This window comes from Elephas maximus, chromosome 4, assembly GCF_024166365.1.
Source record: "Elephas maximus indicus isolate mEleMax1 chromosome 4, mEleMax1 primary haplotype, whole genome shotgun sequence".
In the NCBI taxonomy this organism is placed as follows: Eukaryota; Metazoa; Chordata; class Mammalia; order Proboscidea; family Elephantidae; genus Elephas; species Elephas maximus.
This window is the reverse complement of record NC_064822.1, coordinates 62,865,895-62,893,817: the sequence shown is the minus strand read 5'-3', so window position 1 is coordinate 62,893,817 and position 27,923 is coordinate 62,865,895. Positions and strand designations below refer to the sequence as shown.

General features: G+C 44.6%; 1 protein-coding gene across 3 annotated transcripts in view; it reads left to right on the top strand.

Annotated features, from left to right (window-relative positions):
• The first annotated feature begins 993 nt into the window (after positions 1-993).
• Positions 994-27,923, top strand: part of VWF (von Willebrand factor) — a 173,654-nt gene continuing 146,724 nt past the window's right edge. Inside the window, exons 1-6 of one of the 3 annotated variants that reach the window (XM_049882256.1) lie at positions 994-1,172; positions 3,037-3,091; positions 4,595-4,759; positions 14,894-14,996; positions 15,288-15,496; positions 24,772-24,893. In XM_049882256.1, coding sequence (XP_049738213.1) covers positions 3,037-3,091; positions 4,595-4,759; positions 14,894-14,996; positions 15,288-15,496; positions 24,772-24,893 — 654 coding nt within the window. In that variant the 5' untranslated portion in view covers positions 994-1,172. Of the gene's footprint in view, positions 1,202-3,036; positions 3,092-4,594; positions 4,760-14,893; positions 14,997-15,287; positions 15,497-24,771; positions 24,894-27,923 lie in introns of all 3 variants that reach the window. The other 2 variants (XM_049882254.1, XM_049882255.1) reach the window with 2 other exon arrangements.

Sequence of the window (27,923 nt, the reverse complement as noted above, 5' to 3'; positions counted from 1 at the left end):
GTGGTGGAGGGTCAGGGATGTGTATGGGTAAGGAAGAAGACTGGGGACATAATATTTTCCCCAAATCTTAGGGTGGTGGTATGATGTGAGTGGTAATGGGGTGGGCTTCTATCTCTAAATATTTCTCAGGCTGGCTGTTATAGTGCCTGGAGTCTCCCCATGAATGAGTCATTCCCCCACCCCCCCCCTTTTTTTTTATCTTATCAGCTACCTCTTTTTAGCAGGGATTAATTTAACAGATGATGCCGAGAATTAGGGCCTTGGGAATGCGGGGTTGGGAAGAAGTATCAGTGTGTGTGTATGTGTGTGTGCATACACATGTGTGAGTGTAATGTTAGGTGAGGAATCAACACACCAGAAGTGGGGTAGAAGAGTGTTTGAAAGAGGTATTAGAATCAAACCATCCCACTCTATCATGTGACAAAGGCCTGGGCTTGTGACCAGGGCCCTCATCTTTAACCTGTCTATTAAACCCTGGGTAAGACCCAAGTTGAATGTTTTTGTCAGGGTCCAGGCCTGGATCTTTCATACTTAGTGTGGGCAGGAAGGCTTTGTGTCTGTTTTACTCCAAACACAGTGCTAAATTGGCTCAGGTTGTGGTGTTTTTCCAAACTTCCCCAAAGTCCAGCCTGGGAATCTGGACCCAGAAGCTGTGTTGATTTGCCCTGGATTCTGCTCTGGCCCAGACCAGCCTACCCTGGGATGGCAAGAATTCCTGATCATGCTTGTCCGTGTGGGGAACTCAGGGAGGGCCAGGGACTGGGGGTGGGGCTTAAAGAAGCGAGCGTAGATGGGGGTACATTGCATTTCATTAAGACTGATGCCAGGAGGTCTCCCACTGAACTGTTCAAAGCCTTATCGGCTTGGAAGTTTTTCTAATACCATTTCCTTTCATTGTTTCATTTTGGCAATTAAGAGGTGGCCAATCCCCTGTTGTGGCAGCTCACAGCTATTGTGGTGGGGAAAGGGGAGGGCTGGGTTGGTGGACGTCACAACTTGGGCTTTATCTCCCCAACTGCAGGGACTCTGAAGCTCCTGGGCTACTTAACAGCAAGACAGTCCAGAGCTGCCACAGTTCAGACCCAGCCTCAGCAGTTGCTGGGGAGCATGGCCTAGGGACCTGCATAGGCTGAGACACCATCGTGAGGCTGAGTTTTCCAAGAGACCTTGGGGTATGTGCAGCCCCGGATTGCAGGGAAAGGTATGGCCTTCTGGGAGGACAGCCGGCTCAGGTATGGGAGGAAGATGCAGGACCGATTCCTACCCTAGGGAGCTGGGACTCCCCATCCCTTGGACTAGGAGGGCTTTGTTTGGAGGGGGAGATTCAACACCAGGGACAATCCTAATGTCCTCTTCCTGACTTGGCCTGGGTCCTGTGGCTACTTCTGTTCATGCAGTGGGTTTTACTGCTTGGCAATACTTGGCTCAGATGAGGCTGGAGTGAGCTTCACCTTCACCTTTGTGTACCTTCTGGGAGTGGCTTGATGTACCTGTGTGTTGCAAGAGGTGGGAGTGAGGCACCTGGTTTGAGACCAAAACAAAAAAAGAAACCCAAACCATTTGCTGTAGAGGTGCCTCTGATTCATGGAGACCCCATGTGTGTCCCAGCAGAACTGCTCCATAGGGGTTTTGTTTTTTTTTTAAATGTTTTTTTATTGTGTTTTTGGTGAGTTTACACAGCAAATTGGGTTCCTATTTAACAATTTCTATACAAATTATCCAGTGATATTGGTTATATTTTTTTCATAATGTGTCAATATTAATTCTCTTCTGGTTGTTCCCAGTAATCTAGTCTCCCTACCACCTTACCTCTTCGTCTTCACTTTAGGGTAATTGCTGACCATTTGGTCTCATGTAGATGATTTTTTAAAGGAGCGCAATACTCACATCCATAAGATTTCAATGCTGATTTTTTGGAAGTAGACTGCCAGACCAGGTCTTGATCATATGTGATCATCAAAGTCTTCCTTCCACAGATACAGTGATTGGGCACATCTCTCCTTTGTTTGGCTGGGTGGAAAGTTAGGTAGGAAAGGAGTCATCCCGGTGAATCCCAGGTGACAGATTCTGCATTAATTTCACAACTTTTCTTAAAGGAGAGGTGATGTGACAGGGAGCATAGGGACTCGGGGGTGTGCTCTGTCATCCCGGGACAATTGTTGCTTTCTGGGAGGGCCGTGGAGCCCTGGTGGCACAGTGGTTAAGAGTTGCAGCTGCTAACCAAAAAAGTGGGCAGCTGGAATCCACCAGCTGCCCCCTGGAAACCCTATGGGGGAGCTCTACTCTGTCCTATAGGGTCACTATGTGTTGGAATTATCTTGATGGCAATGGGTTTTTGTCAGGGAGGACCACACAGTGGCAAAAGTTGATGAGGCTCTGGGCTGCTGTCCTGGATTCCTGTCCGTTTATCACATCAACTCAGCAAACATTTACTGAGCATCTCCTGGGTGCTGGGCACCATGCTAGCTGCTAGGAATGGAAATGAGCCAGGCAGCCCCTGCTCTGGAAGCTCTCAAGCTACAGAGTAGTAACCAACAGGCAAACTGTCCAGTCAGTGGTTTCTGAGCCTTCTCTAAGCCGGGGTGCCTGTGGTTAGAACAAAAGTGTCAGACAGTTCCTACTCCCCAAAGTTTGCTGCAAGCATGGAAGGAGGATGAAGACACAGGAAGGAGTTAGGTGCTCATTAGTTCCTAGGTGCTGCAAGAGTGCAGAGAACGGGAGAGGCAGGGTGGCCTGAGGAATATAGAGGAGAAGGAAAAGCTTCCCTCCTCCATCTGTTGTTTGGGGAAGAGTGCCCAGGGTTCCTGTATCACAGCCATTGTTACTCTTGTGCTCAGTCCTGGCCAGGGGCTTTTTCTGGCACTAACAGTCTTGGTTTAACCCATGTTCAAGGGGAAAATGGGGTACAATGAGGATCAAACCTTTCTCTTGCTTTAAAAAAAGCATTTTTGCCATTTCATGCACTGACAGAAGCACACACCAGGAGCCATCTACCTGGGCAGTAGTGACCAGCTCATTTCTCTTGCTTCTCTGCAGATGATTCCTGCCCGAATTGTGAAGGTGTTGCTTGTGCTGGTCCTTACCTTGCCAGGTAGGTACTAAGGTGTTTCCACTCCTCCCTACCTCTCCAGGGCCCTCCAGAACAGCCCCCATTCCAGGGGTCAGCGGCTATGTCTGAGGTCACCTGTGTACCCAGGCCTGTGTTAGGCTCCAGCTGGGACTGCCGGAGTCACTTGTTGCTGGGTTGATTCCACTGTGAAGTTTCTGCAGAGGTCCCCGCCCCTGCCCCAGGGAGCAGGTGCCTGTATACACCTTCTCCTATTGGGGAATTAAGAAGCACAAGGCCACAAGGGACTGTCCTATATGATGGGGGTGGAAGTGGGGCAGGGAGAGGGAATCCAAGGCTTGAATAGAGTATTAGTTTTAATAAGGATTGTGGAGGTCATCTAGTTAACCCACTCATGGTACAGAGGAAGAAACTGAGGGTCAGAGAGGCCAAGATCGATGGTCACCTCCTGTGTCCCAGGCCTGTGTTCTTTTCTCTGCACTGCACAGCCTTTCTCCCCTTGCTGAGATTCTGCATCTATCATGGGCAGGAGGGGTGCTTTCCTAATGACTGGCCTGTCTCCACTTAGACCACTCGGGCCAGCAGCATCCAGCCTGCCACCCACAGTTCAGTCTGGGACAAAGTGTACATTTGTCACCCCTCTGCATTTCCCTGCCAGGTAGGTCCCGTGCTAGGGGCCCAGAACACTTAGAGATGTACTACTGTTCCCCACCGGCCAACAACAACAACACACACAGATACACACACACACTGAAAAAGGGTGGCAGGAGAATCTTAGGAGTTAACGCATGACTCCAGGGGAGTTCATACTTCTTAGGTAGATCCCTTCTCTGTGTCAGGCACACAGGCTGATCTGTTTATAACGTAATCTGTTCAAGAAATGCAGGTGGATTTATGTATAAGGATGCTCATTGCAATCTGCTTATCACACCAGAAAATTTGGAAATGTGCAAAGAACCTAACAGTAGAAGGTTATACTGTATACATTTAGATGCCAAATATAATGCAGGCTTTAAAATCATGTTTTAGAAGCTTAGAAAATGGCATGATAAATTCTTTACAATACAGTGAGGGGGAAAAAAAAGGTGGATTATAAAGTTTGCACAGTAGGATTGTAAGTTTGTAAAAAAATCCACAACCGTATACATGTTGTGAAATAGAATGGAAAGGTACACACTAAAATGTTAACAGTAATTATCTCTGAACAGCGGGTTACAGATGATTTTAGTGCTTCTTTGTGTTTTTTTCCCCTGCATTCTTCAAATTTTCTATAATGAGCGTGCATTGCTTTATAAATCAGTAAATAAATGTCATTAGAACTAGTAGACGGAGGAAAAAAGTTCCACCGTTATTCCTGTGAGTCCTGCGTTATATTTGCGGGTTGAAATAAACAGTTTAGTCTCGTTTAGGAAGGAAAGTACTCCCTCACAGCCCAATTTCTATCAGGCCCAGCCTCATTTCTACAAGGCCAGAGTGGTTTGGGCTAGGGGTCCTAGTGCTGCTCACCTGTGGCCTCTTTCCTTCCAGGGACGCTTTGCACAGAAGGGTCGCGTGGCAGGCTGTCCACAGCCCGGTGCAGCCTCTTCGGAGATGACTTCATCAACAGCTTCGACGAGAGCATGTACAGCTTTGCGGGAGGCTGCAGTTACTTCCTGGCTGGGGACTGCCAGGAACACTCCTTCTCGATTCTCGGTGAGTCCAGGGCGCGCTGAAGGAGGAACCCAGAGAAGGGGCAGCTGAGCTCAGCCCTGCCGTGTGTGGGGATGCTGGGGAGATGAGGAGAATTCTTAACTGCACGGCAGTGCCTGAGATTGCAGATCGCTGCGGAGAACATGGCGGGGAATGGTCTTTCCTGTTTGTCTTCTCCCGGGGGCCTGGTGGGATGGGGTGCGTCCCCATGCTCCCCCATTGGTTGCATGTCCATAGTCTCGGTCCAGACAATGCTCTGGGAGCTCTGAAGCGTCAAGAGAAAGGATGAACCAGAAGGTGCATTGTAACACTGTAAAGCTCTTTGCAAAAGGGAGGAATCATTATTTTCTTGGTGGCCTGTGTAATTTGGATTAGCTATTTTATGGCTACTAATGGAAAGGTTGTTGATTCAAGTGCACCCAGAGTCCCCTTGGAAGAAAGGCTTGGTGATCTAAAAAATCAACGATTGAAAACTACGGAGCACAGTTCTGCCCTGACACACATAAGGTTGCCATGAATCGGAACCGACTCAATGGCAGCTGGTTTTTAGCTTATGTGTAGCACTTCCTATGTTCCTGGAAAGTGCTGGTACTTTACAGTGTTATCTCTGCATCCCGCAGCAACTCTGAGATGTAGATATAGTCATCTTTGTTTTGCATATAATCCTCCTAAAGCTTGACAGATCATGAATGAAGGAGCTGGATTTTAATCCTGTGTCTTTCAGGTGAAAGGAACTTTTCTCTTTGCTAAAAACAGAGGGAATTTTTCCAAGACAGGAAGGCAGGGCTGGAGCCCGTGATGGAGGAGTGTGGTTTGGTGACCTCCACACTCTAAGAATCAGATGTGTGTAATGTGTGGGAGTCTCTGGATGGTGCAAAAGGTCAATGTGCTCAACTGCTAACTGAAAGATTGGAGATTCGAGTCTATCCAGAGGCTCCTTGGGAGAAGGGCCTGGCTACCTACTTATGAAAATTCAGCCATTGAAAACCATATAGAGCACAGTTCTACTCTGACACACATGGGGTCGTCATGAGTTGGAATTGACTCAATGGCAACTGTTCACTGGTGTGTAATGTGTGAGGGAGGGATGCAACAAAGCCTAGCAAAGGTGAGGTCCTCAACCTAGAAGAATGGAGATAGCCATGAACATACCCCACTCAGACTCTTACATGAGATGCTGGCAGTAGGACTCATTGGGTAGTTACTCAATCAGTCAACAAGTATTGATGCAGCACCCTCTGTGAGCCTGCATTGGGCTAGGCTGTGTTTGAGAGCGCAGGGAGCTGACAGTGGCCCTAGGTATGAGGTTCTCCTGCCTCTGTGGTGGTCTTTAGAGCCATCTTCACCTCCTTTCCTGCCTCTGCTGGAAGACCTATTCCAGTCATGACCCTGTGAGCCTCACCAGGGCAAGGATGAGGTCTCGTTCATCTTTCGCTCCTGGTGGTTAGCTCACTTGGGTCTCTGTAATCACTGGCTGGTGAGGGCACCATGATGCATACTGCTCTTTTGTACCCAAGAAGACAGTGACATAAGCTGATTGCACGAAGGAAGCATGACAGTGTGTGAGGAGTCAGGCAAGGGGATTTGGGTTGGGCAGAGAGGACTGGCGGGGGGGGGGGGATGCTCCAGGCACTGGGACAGTATGAGCAAAGGGAAAAGGGCTGGCAGGAGCAGATGTTCATTAAGTAGAGCCCCGTGAGGAGTTTATTGTGGCTGGAGTGGTGATCCTCAAATTTTAGTGCCCATCAGGCTCACCTGGAGGGCTTGTTAAACACAGATTGCAGGGCCTTACCTGGGGGTTTCTCACTCAAGAGAAACACTTGCCTTTCTAACAGTTTCCCAGCTGATGGTGCTGCTGCTGGTCTGGGACCAGCCTTTGAGGACCACTGGGTTGGAGAACAGTGAGATGTAAGGCTGGGTCACAGAGTGAGTCTGACAGAGCAGGTCTTGAAGTCTAATGGGACGTGTCTCTCCATTCAGCAGCCAGTGAGGAGCTTGTGTTGAGTGTTGTGAGGCAGGGAAGGGCCAAGAGGGAATTTGCACTTTGCCAAGATCGTTCTGAGAGAGAAAGAGGAAGGAGTCAAGGTGGTCTTGCCTGTGGTAACCGGGTGGGAGGTGGAAATGGCCAGAGACGTTCTTGGGTGTCACAAGTCATGGAAGCTACCCCAAACACTGAGCTTCAGAGACCCATCTTGCTTCAGAGGCAGCAAGTCTTGGGAGAGCAGCCGGGAGAGAGAAAGTACCCCCTCACCTTCCTTGGGAAGCCAAAGGCTCAGGTCCTTCCACCTCAGGTGGCCCCAATGTTTATTTTCACTGGATTTCTCCACCTTAAAAATCCTAGTGAAATAGTGGTGGTGATTGTACAACATAAGCAATGCAATCAATGTCATGGAATTGTATGTGTAAAATTTGTGGAATTGACAAATGTTTTGTTATATATATTTTTACTACAATAAAAAAAATTCTAGTGGAGACGATACAGATCCTCTATCTGAGATGGTTATGGGGGAGTCAGTGGGTATGGAGGGTTAGGAGTATCAGGAGGAAGATTTTGAAGGAAGAAAAATAAAAAATGACATCCTACCCACTCTATGGCTGTGGAGTTCCCAGGGAGGGGAACCCTGTGGAGACATTGTGGTGTCCTGGAGTGGGGTTGTTGGCCTGACTCCAGGGTCAGGTTGGCTCATCTCTGCTGTGGACTTTGAATCTCAGAGGCTTGTAAATAATACCCAATGAAATCTTAGTCCCAGGAACAGAGTGCAGATTCTGGGGTCAGGGAGCCAAGTCAGCATGTTGGAAAAGTCCCTTGCCCATGCTTAAGGAGAACTACAGACCCCTCCCATCTTAAGGGCAGCCCTTGCAGGCAGGGAAACTGGGCTGTGCTGTGCCTTGGAGCTGCCACTGTCCCCTCCTCTTCGGCCTCCTAATTACTCAGACCCTCTATAGCACTGGCTCACTCAACTTAAGCTGACAGTTGTTTTCCATTTCTTGGGACGGTAGATCCCAAGATGGTTAAAGCACTCGACTGCTAAATGAATGGTTGGAGGCTTGAGTTCACTCAGAGGTGGTCTACTTCTGAAAACCCAGCCATTGAAAACCCTGTGAAGCACAGGATCACCATGAGTCAGAGTCAAACTGATGGCAACTAGTTGGGACGTGGTGGCCCTGCCTCCAGCAGGAAACAGAAGCATGGAAAGAGCTATAGCTGGGGTCAGAAAACTTGTGCTCTCATCTCTATTCTCCCACTTCACTGTGTCTTTAGGAAAGTCACCCAGTGTGTCTCAGCCTCCATTTTCTCATCCTTAAAAGGGAGATGCTGTGAGGATCAAGTGAGAGAAATTATTTGGTGGTGTGATCCAAACATTAGACATTACAGCAGCTCACTTACTATCTGAATATTTAATTGTTGGATGTGAACATGGACAGAGACCAGGAGCTGCTGTGGTCTTTGGGCATATCTATCAAGGTCAAGGTAATTTGGATTATCTACTCCTTCACTCCATCACGTTCACACAGGATTGCACCAGAGGGTACAACCTTTTCTAGGTTTCATTGACCAAGAAGGAATTTGAAGCACTGTGGATGAGCTCTCTATCTCAAAATATCTTGGTGGGATTCCACACTAGGTAGTTATTTTTTTCTTATAACAACTTGTTCTCATCAAGTGTCAATTTTTAGGTATTGACCTAAACCAGGCTATAGAAAATCACACTTTAATGTCGATTGGTTTGATTTTCACCAGAAATTGTGCTACTACCATCAGAGAGAAGAGGTAGTGCTTCTTTTTATTTTTTTTGGTGGTGGTGGTGGTGTGTGTGAGGATGGGGGTATTGGGAGGAGAGGAATAATCTGGAGGAGGCTGGCCCTGGGGAGTTTGGGCTAGCATTGGTACTTGAGTGGGGGGGGGGGAGCAGAGACAGAGGCCCCAGGGGGCCCAGCACATCAGACCTTCCAGTTTCAGTTTACAATGCCACCCCTGACTCTGTCCTGCATACTTCTGCTCCATTGTTCTCAATGACATCCTGTTTCCTTGAATTAGAATTGCAAATTCACATTCCTGTCTGAGGGCCAGTGGACCTTGTTCACTTCCTGGGTAAAGTGTTTGTATCCTTGCAGAAGGACCACCTGGTGCAAAGGGAGGGCCCCTTTTCTTGATCCTGGCTCCTGGTCAACCAGGCTTCAGAAGCTGAGGCCAAAGCTACAGGTCTTCTGGCCAGTCAGTACAGGGGCCAGGAGGAGATCACAGGAGTCCTGGTTCCTCCCGCCCTGTAGACTCTGCTTTTCCTAAGCTAGAGCTGCAGGACCCGGCTCCCAAAGTAACACAGAGAGAGAACCAGAAACAACCACCAACCTGCTGAGTCACTTCCCCAGCCGAGCCTTCCTTTCCACATCAGTAAAATGGGGTGGTCAGTTGAGATCACTGTTTCTCAGAGTTCGGATGGAGCATCTCCTGCATCAGAATCATGGGTTGCAGGGTGGGGAGTTTGTTAGAAATGCAGATTAGTGAGTGCCACACTAAGGTTCAAGTAAGTGGCCAGATCTGACTCTGGTTCCAGCTGCCTGCGGGCTCCTGGAGGGCCTTGTATGACTCTTTCTCCAACACGCTGGGGAGGCCTTGTCCATCAGTTAGGGCCTCAATGAGGTTAAGAGGCCAGATAGGAGCCATAGGAAGAGCTTCATGGGGCGTTTTGACACCCAGTCCCCTTTTTTTCCTAGAATTACAGGAAGTGCTAACATGAAGGTCAGTAAGTGTGGGAGTCTCTCCTGGGCCCACTGGCACTTTCTAATGGCTCATCTTCCTAATGGCTGTACATCATTACCCTCCCCCTGCAAAAAAGGGAAAAAAGCAAACAAGACCCCCCCCCCCCCAAAAAAAAAAAGAAAACAAAATCTTTTGCCATCGAGCCAATTCTGGCTCATAGAGATCCTGTAGGACAGAGTAAAGCCTCCCAATAGGCTTTCCAAGGAGTGTCTGGTGGATTCGAACTGCTGACCTTTTGGTTAAGCAGCCAAACATTTACCCACTACACCAAACAAAATACAATACTAATCTAGAGTTTTCTGCATCAGTGGTTAACTGAATCTCAAGCACTCATGTGCCCTGTGAAGCAGCTTTAGATCGGGAATCAGACAACCTGTATGTGGCTCTGCCCTGTTATCAGTGTAAACCAATACATTTCATTCAGGGCTGATTTTTTACTCCAGAGGACGTTTGGCAATGTCTGAAGACATGAAATTACGGTTGTCAGAATTGTGGGCAGGTGGGTGCGGTGGTGATGGTGGTTTGTTACTGGCATCTAATGGGTAGATCTGCTAAGCATCTACAATGCACAGGACAGCCCCCACCACAAAGAATTACCCAGCCCCAAATGCCAATAGTGCTCAGGTAAGAAGCCCTGTTGTAAATTTAGGCCTCAGTTTCTCCATCTATAAAACAGAGTCAGTTTAGATCAGTGTTTTTCAAACTTAGTCACAACCCCTGTGTCATAAAATTAATTTAATGGTTGTAACAAGCATTTAAAAAAATTGAATGGAATAGAATAGAAACTATCAGTACAAATGGCATGTGGTAAGGGTGTTGTTATGTGGAATATGTGTGCGTGTGGTGCTGGGTCATGAAGTAAAATGTGTTTTTAACTCTGAATTCTGGGCCAGAAAGCTTTAAAGCTACTAGTTTAGATGATCTCCAAGATCCTTTCAGCTGCCACAGTGTGGTTCCCTTCTCCAGGGCACACTTTCAAAACTCCCCTTACTCCCCCTTGCCTTGGGTGTGGACTGACCGCTCTTAGAGCCTCCCTCAGCCCTCTGGGATCAGGAGTCCCATAGGCTCCTGGGAGTATGCAATTCAGCCCCCACCAAACCTCACAATCCCAGCCTGCTCCTGCCCTACTCCTGGCCCCATTGTTGTTGTTAGATATCATCAATTTCGACTCATGGTGACCCCGTATGAGAGAGTAGAACTGCCCCATAGGGTTTTTTTTTTTTTCTTTTCACTATTTGATTTTTTCTTATTTTATAATACCATGGAGTCTATCTAAGAGACTAATAATAAGAGTAAGTTAAGGCATAAGTACATAAAAAATGTTCATTGAAGAGTTTTTATAATGCTAAGAAACTGGGGAAAAATCTGAATGTCCAACAATTTAGAAATTATGCTGCTTCCATAAGGTGGAATATTTATAGCAGTTAAGAAGATATTTTCAAAGAAATTTTGAACATTTAAGATGCTTTTAACTTCATTGTGAAGATTTCGCAAGATACACAAAAATGGGAAGAACAATAGAACAGGTCATCATAAACCCATTGGGTTTTCTTGGCTGTAATCTTTATCGGAGCAGATTGCCAGGTCTGGACATGCAACATTTTCCTGAAGAACAATTCAGAATATTACTGATTTACCCTAAGACATAGCTCTAGTCTGACCTTTGGAGTTCCTGTTGCCGAAACTGCATATAGATAATTCTTAAAAGAGCACATTGCCCAAGGCAAAATGTTTTTTGCTAATTAAGCTGGACTTTTTTACTGTTTTAGCCCTGGTGGTGCAGAGGTTAAGAGCTAGACTGCTAAGCAAAAGGTCAGCAGTTTGAATCCACCAGCTGCTCCTTGGAAACCCTACGAGGCAGTTCTGCCCTGTCCTGTAGGGTCACTGTGAGTTGGAATTGACTCAACAGCAACAGGCTTGGTTTTGGTTTTATTGTTTGACTTGCACCTGGTTGTTAACGGAAAGGCTAAATGTTCGAATCTAGCAGCATCTCCACGGAAGAAAAGACCTGGTGGTCTGCTCCCATAAAGATTACAGCCTAGGAAACCCTATAGGACAGTTCTACTCTGTCATGTAGGGACACTATGAGTTGGAATTGACTCAATGGCAGACAACAACAGCAACAACATTGTTTGACTTACGGGTGACCTTTAGGAGACCAGTTCACTCAAGGCTCAAAGCTTAAAGATCATCTCAGGGTGGTAGCTTGGGTGGGTCACCTTACCCTCTGTGGAATCCATTCCTAAGGATTGCACATCCTTGAAAGTCTTGAAGAACTACCGATCTGCAGCTGCAGGTCGGTGACCTTGTTGTATCTGAAGTGTTTCCTACCCACCCTCCTGCTTCATACTTCCTGGCAGACTTGTTCTCCTTTGCCCTTTTTGAATCCCCAGGAGAGGGAGTGTCTGCAAGAAGGAGAGGTACATGGGGATCCCTTTCCTCTTTCCAAGAGGGAGAGACCTTTGGCTGAGAAGTGAGATACTGGTCCAGTTACTCAGGGAAGCAGGGACAAAACCACATGTCCCACTGCCCTGTCAGATTGGGTGTGGGGGGGGAGAATCGTACTGATGATGAGAAGATGCTGTGGCCATAAGGGATCAGAGACTCAGACCTCTGGGCTGGTTTGTACATCCCCCTCTAGCAGACAGGGGCATCTCCTGCCCTCATGGTATCCAGTGAGGAGGTCATGAATGGGTTGTGCCCTGTTGCATGGGTTCACCCCAAGCTGGTAAGTGGTGTTCAGGATGTTGGCCTCAGGAGAGGCTGAGGAAGGAATTTGGGCTTGGGCCCATTGTGAATACCCAGGGGCCAGGAGTGCTCCTGGGAGGGATTGTAAACCAGAGGTTGTTGCTAGGCAGTCCCATTTGTTTGTTTCTCTTTTTTATTATGTTTTTCTCTTTTTGCATTTAACTATGGAAATTTTCAAGTGTATAGAAAAATTGAAACCACCCATATATCCCATTCAGATTCTACCATTAACATTTTGCTAAATTTGTCTTATCCAGTATCTTATCTAGTTCTGTTTTTCTTTGGCTGATTGCTTGCTCTCAGAAACTATGCTCAACATTTAAAGACTGGCTTGCTGCAAAAACCGTTCTGGTGAAAATGCAGCACAAACAAGATCCACCAGCTCTAACAGGAGAAAAACCCTTTGACTTGATTGGCGACTGCTTTTCTCCTGGTCTGAGGCTCTGCGGAATGTGGTTTGTGGGCTGTGGGTGGTCTGGGAGCCCTTCCTGGAGGCCTCTGAGCTGCTAATGATAATTCAAGACTCTATTCTTAGCATATGTTCCTTATTTATGTGTGGCAGCCCTGGCTGTAATCTCACCGGAAGCAAGTCTCTATTTTCTGGCTCGTCCTGGTTGGTTGGAAGTGTTTGTGTGTATATCTATCTGTGTGTGCTCAGACTGCTACTGAGGAACTCCTCTCGGGCGTGAGTGAGGAGACCCCTTCCTTGGCTTTCTTTACCAGTGGCCCTGGGCATGGCAGCACCACTTCAAGTCAATAAACCTTCCCATGTTTCCTGGATTTAGCTCACAGACCTCCTTGTCCCCTCTTTTGCTGAAGAGCTACAGCCCACACTCCCCTGTACCTCCTAGGAGAAGACATATTTCCACATCCCCAAGGCTAACCTTTAAACCAGGGTTCTATGCCCCATCATTTGACCCTTTTTCTCTAGCGTTTTCCTTCTCTCTGTCTTCACTGGTTGCTCTTCATCGTCCCTATTTCCAACAATTTCTTAGTCTCCAAGTTTTGGAGTCTCAGTCTTTATATTTGTCCCTTCTGGTTCCCTCATTTCCTACAGTTCTCTTTGAATACCGAGGGCTCGGCACAAATGCCGGTTCTCAGTGACTAGATTTGAAATTGTTAGGTCTTGTTAATGCTGTATGGAGTCCTGGTGGCACAGTGGTTAAGAGCTTGGCTGCTAACCAAATGGTTTGGAGTTCGAATCTCTCAGCTGCTCCTTGGAAACCCTATGAGGCAGTTCTGAGGCAGTATAGGGTCCCTGTGAGTCGGAAGCAACTTGCCAGCAACAAGTTTTTTATGTTCATGCTAGAGAAAATGTGTCTGTTACCTGTTCTCCCCCTGCATGCCAACCTCCATCACCCTCATCCTGGTGTTTACCCTACACAACCAGATCATCGTCAGACACTATTTTCTCATATTTTTCGGCTATTCAAACACCTTGAATGGCAATGTTGTTGTTAACTGCTGCTGAGTCTGCTCTGACTCATGGCAATCTTACATAAAACAGAAGAAAACATGCCTGGTCCTGTGCCATCTTCATGTAATCACTGGTATGTCTGCACCCATTGTTGTGGCTATTGAGCAGTATGTACCAATCTATTGGGTTGTGATCCATAAGGCTTTCATTGGAAACCTTTAATTTTTGGAAGTAGATCTCCAGGTCTTTCTTCCTAGCTTGTCCTATCGTGGAAGCTCTGCGGAAACCTACCCACCATAGATGACCCTGCTAGTATTTCAAATATCAGTGGCATAGCTTCCAGCATTAGAACAACATTCAAGCCACCACAGTATGACAAACTGACAAACGGGTGGTGGTCTAATGGCAGTGTTGATCATTTATTGAGTCCTTATTGAGTTCCATGCACCATGTGAGGCATTTTAACTGCAATATCCCTAAACTTCTCCCAGAGATTCAAATTCAGTAAACTAAGGTAGAATTCATGAATTTCCATTGTAGGCAAACAGCCCTGAGATTCTAATTTGGACTATCCTAATTCACACTTTAAATAACACTATCCTAGAGTACCCATTGAGGAACCTTTTAGAGTACCTGTTGAGGAACCTGGTGGTATAGTGGTTAAGTGCTTGGCTGCTAACCAGAAGGTTGTCAGTTTGAACCCACCCAGCTGCTCCACTGGAGAAAGACCCAGCAATCTGCTCCCATAAAGATTACAGCCAAGAAAACCCCATGGGGCAGTTCTACTCTGTCACATGGGGTCACTATGAGTTGAAACCTAACAACATCGGAATACCTGTTACCAATAACTCTCACCATTGCTTTTATTTGCTGTCTTACCACGTATTCAATTGCTAAAAGCCTCTCTTATCTTTATACTTAGATTGTAAACTCCCAGAGGGAAGAGGTCATGCTTTGCATTTTTTTTTTCATGAAATTTAAGGGCCCACCAGAAGGCTATATATCCAGAAGGCACTCAGTAAATGCTTTTAGATAAATGGAAGGATGAGTGAGTGAGTGAGATTTTTATTGCCCATTTATTAAGCTTTTTAGGGGGGAGATTTCTGCTGAGATAAAATTACAGGGATAATGATTATAAATAAATAATAATGGCAATTTATTATTATTATCTTTTAAAATCATCACCACTATTGATTCTTTTCTCTTTTAGGAGACTTCCAAAATGGCAAAAGAGTGAGCCTCTCCGTGTATCTCGGGGAATTTTTTGACATCCACGTGTTTGTCAATGGTACTGTGATGCAGGGAGGCCAAAGGTAAGTCCGAAGCCCAGAAAGTCTGAACTAGAAAGAACCCTGGGGATCCCCTTGCACACCCCCCTCATTTTTTCAGATGAAGGAACTGGGACTCAGAAAGGAAGTAAGTGTACCCAGAGGAAGTGAATGGCGGGCTGGGTGAGAGCCCAGTCTCCCGACTACTGGTCTTGACCTTCAGCCACATTCCACCATAATCTGAACCTGGTAGCTTGGAATTGGGGTTGGAGGGTGGGAAGACATCCATAAAATCTATGAGAAGCCCACTTCCTGAGCAAATCCTTTCCACTGCAGTGTCTCCGTGCCCTATGCCTCCAGTGGGCTGTATCTGGAAACTGAGGCTGGGTACTACAAGCTGTCCAGTGAGAGCTATGGCTTTGTGGCCAGGATTGATGGCAGCGGCAACTTCCAAGTCTTGCTGTCAGACAGATACTTCAACAAGACTTGTGGACTGTGTGGCAACTTCAATAGGTTTGCTGAAGATGACTTTGTAACCCAGGAAGGTAAGCTTCTCTGAGATACCATTTCCCTAGAGCATGGTTATGCTCATTACTTCCCAGCTCTTAAAATTTCACTAACATTCCTTCCCTGGCATTCAAGCCTCCCATGACCTCATCTCATTTTACCTTGCCAACCTTATCTTTCAGCATTCTACTTCACTGCCTTGGCTTTTGGTCAAACCAGATCTTGGAGCTTCTCAAACCTGACTTTGTTCACCTCTGAATTTCCCTCCCATAGCAACTTATACACGGTAGATGGTTGGTAAATGTTTGATGGTTTGAGCACACCCTCTGTAGCCCACTACAATGGAATGGATGAAGTCTATAGACAGTGGTCCTTAACTCTTTCCAAAGAGACAAGTTTATGAGTGTGTGTTCATGAGTAACAGAAGGTAATATGATTAATTTGAAAATCACTACTCATATTTATTCCTCTTCTGATAATTTTAATCACATGAACATTTAATTGGTGATATTTCCTTGCAAAAGCTGAACATTTGAATGTAAAATAGCATTCTTCCTCTTGACCTAGGTACCCTCTAATTAAGAGCTATATTAAGATTTTCCAAAATGGTGGTGAATTTGTCAATTTCTTCATGTTCTATTAAGTTTTGCTTTTGTATATTTGAACCTTTTTTATTAGGTGCATATGGTTTTGGAAAAGTTGAATCTTTCTGATTAACTATTCCATTTATGTAATGACTTACAATTTTTAGGAATGCTTTTTGCCTTAAAATCTATCTAATATTAATCTAGGTCCTTCACCTTTCTTTTGATTAGTGTTTGCCTGATAAAGCTTTTTTCATATTTCCAACATTTCTGTGTAGTTTGGGTTTAGATGTATCTCATGAAACTGCACATAGCTCAGTTAAGGAGTGGGATTGCTGGGATGTATGTTTATATTGGCAAGTGTGTATTTAACTTTATAAGAAACTGCTAAACGGTTTTCCAAAGTGTCTGTCCCATTTTCCATTTCAACCAGCAATTTATGAAAGTTCCAGTTGCTCCGCATCCTTATCAGCCCCTGGTATTGTCTTTTTTTTTTTTTTTTTTTAATTTTAGTGATTTTATAGGTATGCAGTTGTATCTCATTATATGTTATTACTAGTATTTTAATCTAACCAGATATTTTCTGCCTTCTCATTGGAAATTTTGCCTCTTTTCATTTATTTTACATTAAATGTGCTGTCAATTTGGATTTATATTTATCACCATATTTTGCACTTTCTACTATGACTACTTTTTCTATGCTACTTCTTTATCGCCCTTACCCTCACCCCACTCCATTGTTCTACTTCCATTTGGACTAAGGGAGTTTTCTTTATCCTTTCTGTTTCCTTCAGTTGACATGAAAATTTTACATTCTATTTCTCTTTTTATTGTTTTCTCTTAAAATTTTAAACTGCATTCTTGACTTAACGAAGTCTAAATTTTCTACCCTGTTCTCAATACAATAAAGGCTGTTTTTATTTTGGTCATTCCTTAATATCTTAAATTATGTTCTTGCCCTTATTTTTTGTTTAAATACTGCTAAGTTTGACATTATTGTTGTTACTATTGCTATTATGATTATTATCATAGTTTTAAATAATCAGTGCTTGTTTAGATACACCTTCATGTTTAACAGGTTCTTTCTTCGTGATTTCTTCTTGCATCTTACTCCTTTCCCCTGGGTTCAATATCTATTTTCCTGAAAAAATCCCTTATTAGTTCCTTTATTCAGGGTTTGGTAGTGAACTGAAACAAACGCTCCCACATTATTATATGACACTTTAACTGGTGAGAGAATTGTGGGATGATAGTTATTTCTCAAGTACTTTGAAGATGCCATTTCACTGTTCTTGTTCACTAATGTCTAATTGGTATTTCTTTGCAGATTCTTTCTTTTCTCTTTGTGTATAAGTTATCTTTTTGTTTTTGGTGTTCTGAAATTTCAGTATGTTGTGTCTAGGTGCAGATTTTATTTTTAAATATTTTTCTTGGGACTTAATGTGATTCCTAAATCTTTTGATCATGTCTTTCATTAAATTTAGAAAAATTTGTCATCATCTCTTTGAATATCACCTTTCCTTATTTCTCTGTACATTTCTTGGATTCTTGGATTTCTTGTATTCTCTCCTTCTGGAACTATTAGGTAGTTCCACTTGTGGTACCACTTGTGGTATTTTTTTTATTTGATAGACTTTATGGGTATTTTTAGTCCATCTTTTTTTTTTTTTCTCTTTACTTCACTTCCATTTTTTCTATCTCTTTATCCCTTTATGTTGCTTTTTTGGTCAGTTTGCTTGGTTTAAGAGGTCTTTTCATTCCAGCTGGTGATAACAGATAGTGTGCATCTCTTCCCAACACACTTGGAGCTTGAAATTGGTCATGGTGGCAGTATTTACACCATGGAAATGAGCAAATGTTACAAGTTAGGGCTTTTTCTCCCTGCAAAGAACAGGCTTACCAGCACATCACTGCTTATATTTATCTTCAAGTTCACTAATTCTTTTTTACTCTGCCTAATCTGCTGTCTACCCCATTGTCTTAGTTATCTAGTGCTGCTATGAGAAAATACCACAAGTGGATGGCTTTAACAAACAGAAATTTATTCTTTCATTGTTTAGGATACTAGAAGTCCAAATCCAGGGTGCCAGCTCCAGGGGAAGGATTTCTCTCTCTGTTGGCTCTGGGGGAATGTCCTTGTCATCAATCTTCCCCTGGTCTAGGAGCTTCTCAGTGTAGGGACCCTGAATCCAAAGGACAACTTCTGCTCCTGGCTCTTCTTGCTTGGTGGTAATGAGGTCCCTCTCCAGTCTGCTCAATCCTTTCTTTTATATCTCAAAAGAGATTGACTCAAAATACAACCTAATTCTGTAGATTGCATCCTGCCTCACCAACATACCTACTTCTAATCCTGCCTTATTAACATCATAGAGGTTAGAATTTACAACACGTAGGATAAATACATCAGATCACAAAATGGAGGACAACCACACAATACGGGGAATCATGGCCTAGTCAAGTTGACACACATTTTTGGGGGACACAGTTTAATCCATAACACTCATCAATTGAGTTTTTTTTCCCCCACTGAGTATATTTGTAATTTTCAGCAGGTCAGTTTAGTTCTTTTTCAACTCTACTCTTCTTTCTTAGTTTTTTATTCTTTTATCAAGCTTTCAATTTCTTTTTATATCACTATTTTAAAATATATTTGTTTTATAACCTCTACACAAAAATTTTATAATTGGAATTTTTTTTTTAATTGTGCTTTAAGTGAAACTTTACAGTTCAAATTAGTTTCTCATATAAAAATTTATACACACATTGTTAGGTGACCCTAGTTGCTACCCCTATAATGTGACCATACACTCCTCCTTTCCACCCTGGATTTCCTGTGTCCATACAACCAGCCTTCCTTTCTGCCTTCTCATCTTGCCTCCGGACAGGAGCTGCTCATTTAGTCTAGTGTATCTACTTGAACTAAGCAGCACGCTCTTCATGAGTATCATTTTATGTCTTATGGTCCAGTTTATTCTTTGTCTGAAGAGTTGGCTTTGGGATTGGTTTTAGTTCTGGGTTAATAGAGAGTCTGGGGGCCATGTCTTCTGGGGTTTCTCTAGTCTCAGTCAGACCATTAAGTCTGATCTTTTTATGTGAATTTGAGTTCTGCGCCACGCTTTTCTCCTGCTCCATCAGGGACTTTCTGTTGTGTTCCCTGTCAGGGAGGCCATTGGTGGTAGCCAGGCACCATCTAGTTCTTTTGGTCTCAGGCTGACGGAGTCTCTGGTTTATGTATCCCTTTATTATCAAAACTTTTTTTTGGATTTAATCCTGTTCTTTGTGTGTTTACTCATAGTGGATTGTTTCCTTGTATATTTTTAATTTTTGGATTATGGGCCCATCTTTAGTAAAAAAAAAATTTTATTGTGGTGAACATATACCCTACAAAACGTATACCAATTCAATAATTTTACATATATAATTCAGTGACAATGATTACATTCTTCAAGTTGTGCAAACATTCTTGCTATCCTTTTCCAAGTTATTCCACCACCATTGACATACACTCAACACACCTAAGCAAAAAAATCCCTCTTTCCCCCTCCCTCCCACCGTTGGTAACCACTAATAATTTTTGGTTTCTAGGTATTTGCTTATTTCATATGAGTGAGTTCCTACAGAATCTGTCCTTTTGCGACTGACGTTTCACTCAGCACAATGTTTTCTAGATTCATCCATGTCATGGCATGCATCATGATTTCATTTCTCCTTATGGCTGAGTAATATTTCTTTGTATGTTTATACCACATGCGGGAGAAAGACGTCGCAGTCTGTTTCTGTAAAGATTACAGCGTTGGAGACCCTATGGGGAAGTTTTACCCTTTCCTATAGGGTCACCATGAGTTGGATTGACTTGACAGCAGTGGGTGTGGTTTTGGGTTTTGGTATATATCACATTTTGCTTACACATTTATCAGCTGATGGACATTTCTGTTATTTCTACCTTTAGGCTATTGTGAATAGTGCTGCAATGAACATTTGTATAGATGTTTTAGTAGGGTTTTTATACTAATTTTTCAATATGAAGTTACTGAATATCACAGGAAGTATAAATTGGAATCTCAATCCCACATGGGGGTGTTCCCGCTGCTACAAAAATCTCAGGGGAGATTATTTTCCCCTCTCCTATCCAGAGCACAGACCAAGGCAACAAATGTCGTTATTGTTTCCCTGTTCCTCAGAATGGATTTTTTTCTTGTTTACTTTTTCATGGCGATTATAGCCCTTCAAAGGTCTCAGCTTCACAAAAGACTCTTAGGTCCAACTTCCCACATCATGCAGACCTGTGGTGTTATGAATCACTTTTATATGGCCCTTCCAACAAGGCATGGTCTTGTGATTGCCACAAAATGATTGGATGGGACTATGCAAATAAGGTGTTTGTGGCCCACCAAGGGGATTGTACAGGCTGTTAATAATGCAAGTAAGGTGCATGGAACCCCTGTAGGGGTGGAACCATACAAATAAGGTATATGGAAAGCTAATGAGGGGATTTGTCAGTTTTGCCATCCTGCTAGGCTTAAAATGAGCTCATCCCAGAGGTGAGGAGTGGGGACCTTACTACCACCAAGAAAGAAAACCAGCATTGGAGCACATCTTTTGGACCTGGGGCTCCTGCACTAAGAACCTCCTAGATCTGAGACAGCTGTAACACTGGAGATGGCACAAGATGACAAGAAGCTGGGGCAGAGAAACAGTGGCAGCAGAACCAGAAGACCGGTGTGAGAAGGTGCAGAGCAAGAGAGCTGAGCGTCTTTGGGCTGAGGCTTACTGGTGGAGTGGGGTGCCCTCGGGCACTTATTGGCTGAGCTAAAGGCCTTTGTAACACTTGCCCTAGCAGGGCAGAGGCAAGACTGAGAGGCTGAGAGGCCAAGGGCCAGAGAGAGGCCTGCCTGTGGGAATGGCTGAGAAGAAGCTGTCCTGATTGAAGAACTGTGTCTTGAGTTGTTCCTAATCCTGAATCGTAACCTGTTACTTCCCAAATAAGCCCATAATTGTGAGCATTGTCTGTGAGTTCTGTGTGGCCATTGCAAAGAATTATCAAACCCAGCAGAGAAGTAGAGTGCTGAGGGAGGGACAGCTGGTGTCATAATTGGTAAAAAGTTTGGAGAATGGAGGTATGTTTGACCTCCACCTCCTAGGAATCAGCCTCGGGCTGATGTTGGTCTTGATTCTCTCTCTGCCCCCTTGTGAAGTTGATAGAGGACATCTGATGCAGCTGCACCACTCTTACAAGACCTAAGGCTCATTTCCATTTCCATGGAGCTTTTAGAACCCAGGTCCCTTGGTTGGCAAGACCACCACCCTCACTCTAACACTCTTTAGCCAGAGCATCAAGTCACGCTTGCCAGTATTATTTTTCAATTTTCCTTCCTTTCTCCCCCACCTCCTTCTTTTTGTTTCTTCAAACCACCTCTGTTTTGTTGTGAGATCAGCCATAGATTCAAAAGGATATTTGTCATATTTTATATAGCATTTTGTGTCCTATGTAGTGGCACAGTTTCCAGATTTTTCTAGTTTGCTACATTGAGAGAAATAAAGGTCTCAGAGCTAAATTATCTTTCATTCTTATTCCAGGCTCTAAGGTTTAAAAAACTAAAAATGGGATCTGCCCTATGAGGGAGCAGGTGATGTCTGTCAACTAGAGGTCAGGGCACTGGTGATATTTTGGGTATCACCCTCAGAGGACTGTGGGTTTAGTTCTCTTTGATTGTAAGGACTCAACAATTTTTATCCCCAAATAGTTAACCTTGCTTCTTGACATCCCATGGGTCTGCCCAGCTAGACTTTAATTCTGGCTTTCAGAGCATTTTCTCTAAAACTTTTGTAATTCTATCTACTGGACCTTCTTATGCCTTATTTCAGATTTACTCCCAAAAGTTTCACTTCATAAAAGTTTAGGGCTGGAAAGGATCTTAAAGGTCATCTAGTCTAACCCCTCCTTTTATAGTGGGCTCAGACAAATGATGGGATCAACCCAAGGCTAAACAGGGTGATTGAGGGAGAACTGAGACCAGACCACAGGGGTCTTAATTCTCACTAGGACTTTCCCCACTTAACACAAAGCCTCACCTCGGCCGCCTCTCAGTTCCTTAGTGTGGTTTCTTAGAAAGTGCACAGATCTGTGTTGCATGACGTGACTAAGTACCTACAGGGCAATGATCACAATGCTTGGCGCACAGTAGAAACTCCACAAATTTAGGCTCCCTTTTCTTTGGCTTCCCTCATGTATTAGTTTCCTGTGGCTGCCATAACAAATTACCACAAATTTAGTGGCTTAAAATGACAGAAATGTATTTGATCACAGTTCTGGAAGCCAGAAGCCTGAAATCAAGGTGTCAGCAGGGTTGACCTCCTTCCAGAGGCTCTAGGGGAGAATCTGTTCCTTGCTTCTTACAGCTTCCCCCAGCATTCCTTGGCTTGTGGCTGTACCACTTCAATCTCTGCTTCCATCTTCACATCACCTTCTCCTCTGTGTGTCTAATTTCCCTCTGCCTCACTCTATAAGGATATATGTGGTTGCATTTAGGGCCTTGTCATGGATTGAATTGTGTCCCCCCAAAATATCTGTCAACTTGGCTAGGTCATGTTTCCCTTGTATGATTGTCTACCATTTTATCTTCTGATGTGATTTCCCTAAATGTTGTAAATCCTGTCACTATGATGTAATAAGATGAATTAGTGGCAGTTATCTTGATGAGGTCTACAAGTTTAGGTAGTGTCTTAAGCCAATCTCTTTTGAGATATAAAGGATAGAAGCAAGCAGACAGACATGGGAACCTCATACTACCAAAAAAGCAGCGCTGGGAGCACAGCGTGTCCTTTGGACCTGAGGTTCCTGTGCTGAGATCCTCCCAGACCAAGGGAAGACTGATGCATCACAAGGACCTTCCTTTAGAGCTGAGAGAGACAGAAAGCCTTCTGCTGGAGCTGGCGCCATGAATTCAGATTTCTAGCCTACCAGACTGTGAGAGAATAAACTTCTTTTTGTTAAAGCCATCCACTTGTGGTATTTCTGTTATAGCAGCACTAAATGACTAAGACAGACCTACTCAGATAATCTAGGATAAGCACTTCCTTTCAAGATCCTTAACTTAATCACATCTTTTGTCATATAAAATAATATTCACAGGTTCTGGGGATTAGGAGGGAAATAAACCTTTATGGCGGTGGGGGTGGGGGCATTTTTTTTCTGCCTACTACACCCCAGATACCAAATGACTATACTTTTGAGGCATTGCTTTTCTTTTCTTTCCCCCAGGGACAGTGGATTTCCTATGCCTGTGTGTATCATTTTACCTTGAAATATACTTCACTCTTTCAGGCTTGACTATGTACAAGGAGTGCTTGTCCCAACGCTCCATTAGCTTTCCTTGTAATGAAGATTCAGCAGTGCTATTAGGCATCCACTTTGTACCAGGCCTTGTAGGCCCCTGGAGTTCCTGGGTGGTGCAAAGGTTAATGTGTTTGTCGGGTAACTGAAAGTTTGGAGGTTCAGGTCCACCCAGAGGTGCCTTGGAAGAAAGGCCTAGCAGTCTACTTCTAAAAAATTAGCCATTAAAAACCCTACGGAGCATAGTTCTACTCTGACACACATGGGATCACCATGAGTTGGAATCAACTCAAAGGCAAGCGGTGTTTTGGTTTATGCAGGGCCATGAGGTTGTGGATAGCTGAAAATGGCATGAATGCTTTGAATACTAAAGTACAAATGCTGTGAGAACTTGGAGGATGCAATGATTGGGGACATAACTTCCATGTCACATCCTTATCTTCATTCCACAAAAATCTTTGAGCATCTACCACCCACCAGGAATTTAGAGATAAGAAACAAAGCCCGAGCCCTTAATTAAGGAGCTCACAGTCAAATGGGGGTGGAAGAAAAGCAATAAGAGCCTTAGTACAAAGTGAGATGAAAGCTGTGATAGAGGTATGCCCAGTAGGCTGAAAGAGTACAGAGAAAGGGCACACCCAATCCAGGCTGGGCTGGGGGAAAGGAAGTACAGGTAGTCCCTGACTTAATGACAGGGTGCCATTCCAGATGACTCCGTCTTAAGTAGGTTCTGACATATGTCGAATCTCTCTCTCTTTTTTTTTTTCTTTTTCATTATTATTGCCTTTTATTATTACTATCTTTACAAGTCTGATCTTTATGTATCTTTGGAGGTTGGAAACATTACCTAAAAACATAAAGTTTCAACACTGGTGCCTCCTGCTTCTCCAGTTACGAAAGCCAAAAACAAACAAAAAAAAACAGATGGTCATGAGTGCAGTTGATCAGAATTCAAATATGTGGTAAGTCCAGGACTACTTTTATAGTTGGCCCAGATAGGCTTCCTGGAGGAAGTGGTTCTCCAGCTGCATTTTGAAGAATGAGTGGAGATAGCCAAGGCAGTAAGAGGGGTGGAGAACGTTGCTCACAGCGATAGAAAGGCAAGCAAAGCATGGAGAAGTGACAATGGATAGGCACCTTCCTCATCATTTTTCATGTCACCTTCCTCATTATCCCCATCCATTCCACCACCATTCACCAAGCATTTGCTGAGCTCTGACACTCCTGCCCTTGCAGTGTTATGCTGAGCACTGTACACAAGGTACTCCCCATGTGAATGTATATGTTCTAATCTAATGGGAGGTTGACTCAGGTAATGATAGACCTAGAGTTTTCACTCAGATGTTCTGGGACAGGTATAATTGTGGCTTCATTTTCCTGAAACTTTGATCCACAGGGACCTTGACATCAGACCCCTATGACTTTGCCAATTCCTGGGCCCTGAGCAGTGAACAGCGGTGCAAGCGGGCATCCCCTCCCAGCAGTCCCTGCAACATCTCCTTCGGGGAAATGCAGAAGGTAGGTGTGGCTCAGCCTGGAAGTGGTCTGGATGCATGTGTGACTTCTGGAATTAAGAGGCAGAGGATATCTGGTCTTAGGCCTTCCATCTGTGAGAGGAGTAGACTTACCTCTGTGGGTCCCTCTGGCTGTTCAATGTAGGGTTCCCATGGGCCCCTTTCAACCTGAAAACCAACTGTGGTTAGAGTTTGGTCAACTACATCTCTAATACTATTCTTTGCTCTGTGTGTTGGGGGGGGGGGACGGGATCCACGTGGATGTGGGTGAACTTAGTTCTCTAGGCTCTGGGTGGTTCCTGGGGGTGGGGGTTGTTGCTCTGGGCGAAGAAGGGGCAGCTCCGTGGGCCTCTGCTTCATCCTTAGGCTGGTACAGAGTTGGCATCTCCAACATTGGCCAGGTTTGGAAAGATTGCCACATTCCTTTCTACACAGCTCTATTTCGAAGAACACAGAAGCTCTTTAGCAGCTCCTTCCCTCTTCAGATGCCCTTCATGATCCCACTAACTAGAACCTCCCACCTAGAGAGAGGGGGTGGGAGCGGGAAGGAGTGGTCAGAACTGCATCCTGCCTTCTCTATTAGCAGATGGCCTTTCATGTCTCTTTGGGTATGGGTTTTGGGAAGGATGATCTCCCTGGATGAACTGACCTGGGCTGAGGGATGGAGCATGGCTCCGGGATGAAGCTGGACCCTTGTCTGCATGCAGATTTTGCTGTTTCGGGGCTGCGTTCAGAGACTTACAGTCTGAGGAACAAGGTTCCTTGGAGGCGTTGTAAGTCAGGTTTCCTGGAAGCCAACTCTGTGAGTGAGGTGTGTATACAGGTGTCATTGGAGAGCCTCTCAGGAGCAGCCCCTGTGAGTGAATGAGGGAAGCAGGTTTGGGCATGGAGGGAGTCGAACTGTGATGTAGTCACAACCAGGCCTTAGACGATCCCTCCAGGAGCTCTGAAAGCTGAGGTGGCCCTTCAGAGAAGTCCCAACTTGGGGCAAAAGTGTCCAGACTGACCAGTCAGGCATTGGGTGGATGCAGGCTCCCCCTATGAGGAGGTGGGGCAGCTCCCTTTGGCTGATGACAGTTCCTGGAGAGCAACTCAACTGTGAGCCCACAGCAGCCAAGACTCTTGGCAGCTGACGGATTGAGTCTTTGGCTCTGATGAGGCATCCACTGTGGAGTCACTCTACTTAACAGCACCGCCCTCCCTGCCCTCCATCTAGAAAACAACCACACTGTTAAAACTTACAATATACATGAAGAGGGCAGACACCTGCTTAGACCCAGGATGGCTGCCGTGATGGGACTTTTCAGACCACACTAAAGCCTTCTTCTGTGCATGTACAATTCTACTGAATGTTGACACACAGAACAGTCACTAAGCAGCACAGCCCCTCAGGGGGGCAGACGGGCAGAGACTGTTTTATAATTTTCTTCATAGATAAGGAAACCAAAGCCATAAGAGTTACATAGCTGCCCAAAGTCACTCTGGTGGCACAGTGGTTAAGAGCTCAGCTGCTAAGCAAAAGGTCAGCAGTTCAAATCCACCAGCCATTCCTTGGAAACCCTATGGTTCTACTCTGTCCTATAGGATCGTGATGAGTCAGAAATGACTTGACGGCAATGGGTTTGGTAAGTTGCAGAGTCAGGATTCAAACCTACCTGGCTCCCCTTACTTTGTTACCTTGCCTCAGGCTACTGAAGTAATTTCTACTGTGAGCCCTTGCCTTTTTCTTCAGGAATTTGGGCTTGATCATTCTTACAGTTTTCTTCTGTTCTAAAATTCTGTGATTTTGTGATTTTTCTGTGTATTGGGCTGGAGAGACAGTATATAATAGAACCAAAAGCCCTTAGCTGTCAAATCCGACTCATAGCGACCCTATAGGACAGGGTAGAGGTGCTCCATAGGGTTTCAAAGGAACAGCTGGTAGATTCAAACTGCCGCCAACCTTTTGATTAGCAGCCATAGCGCTCAATCGCTGCGCCACTGAGGCTCCGTATATAATAAAAAAAATATATATATATATATAATAGTTCTCAATAAATACCTGATGAATGCATGAATGAAAATTAGGTGGTATTATTTAGCTAAGGATTGTGTATACATCCACAATAATAATTGAGAATGCTTCACTTGTAGCAATCTGATTTACTCAATTATGTAAGCAGGTGGGGGAAACTCCAGCTCTCTCCTACTCCAGAAACAAATCTCTCTTTCACACATACGCACGTGCAAAAATGCAAACACACACACACACTCACACACACATATGCATGCGTGCACGCGCGTGGGCCTTCGCATGAGAAAGCCTCATTATTAGCTGATTACTCATTCAACAATTCTTTTCCATAGTCGTGGAACGATCTGGCTTTCTGAATCACAGGATATGTCAGGTTCAGGAAAACATTCTGGGCTGACTCAAAATCCAGGTGCCTAAATCGTAAACACTTATAAACAAATACATTCCAAAAGACTCGTCCCTTGGGTTTCTAGTGTTTCAACGGTTCTGGGTCCTCCAGCTAGTCCATAAAAGTCCGTATCACCTAGAATGGAGCCGAAGGATGTTGTTGTTGGGTGCTGTCGAGTTGATTCCGACTCTTAGTGACCCCGTGTGACAGAGTAGAACTGCCTCATAAGGTTTTCTAGGCTGTAATCTTTATGGAAGCAGATAACCATTTCTTTCTCCTGTGGAACGGCTAGATGGAATTGAACTGCCAACCTCCAGTTAGCAACTAAGCATTTAACCATTGCTCCACTAGGGCTCCTTAAGCTGGCGAATAGACTGCTTTTTAACACCGAGAGCAGGGTACTGGGGTGCCAGAGGAAGGGGGAGTTTCCTCTCCTTTCCAGGAGAAATGTCTGAAGCTTGCCTGTGGCAGCCCTTTGAGTTTCTCTCACCTCTAGGCCTTGACATTGTGGTAAGTCCACACAACTTAGGGTCAGGCTGCTTACTGGTTTTGCAACCCTGAGAAAGACATTTGTCTTCTCCAAACCTCAGTTTCCACATGTGTAAAATGGGCGTAAGATGGCCGTTGTGAGG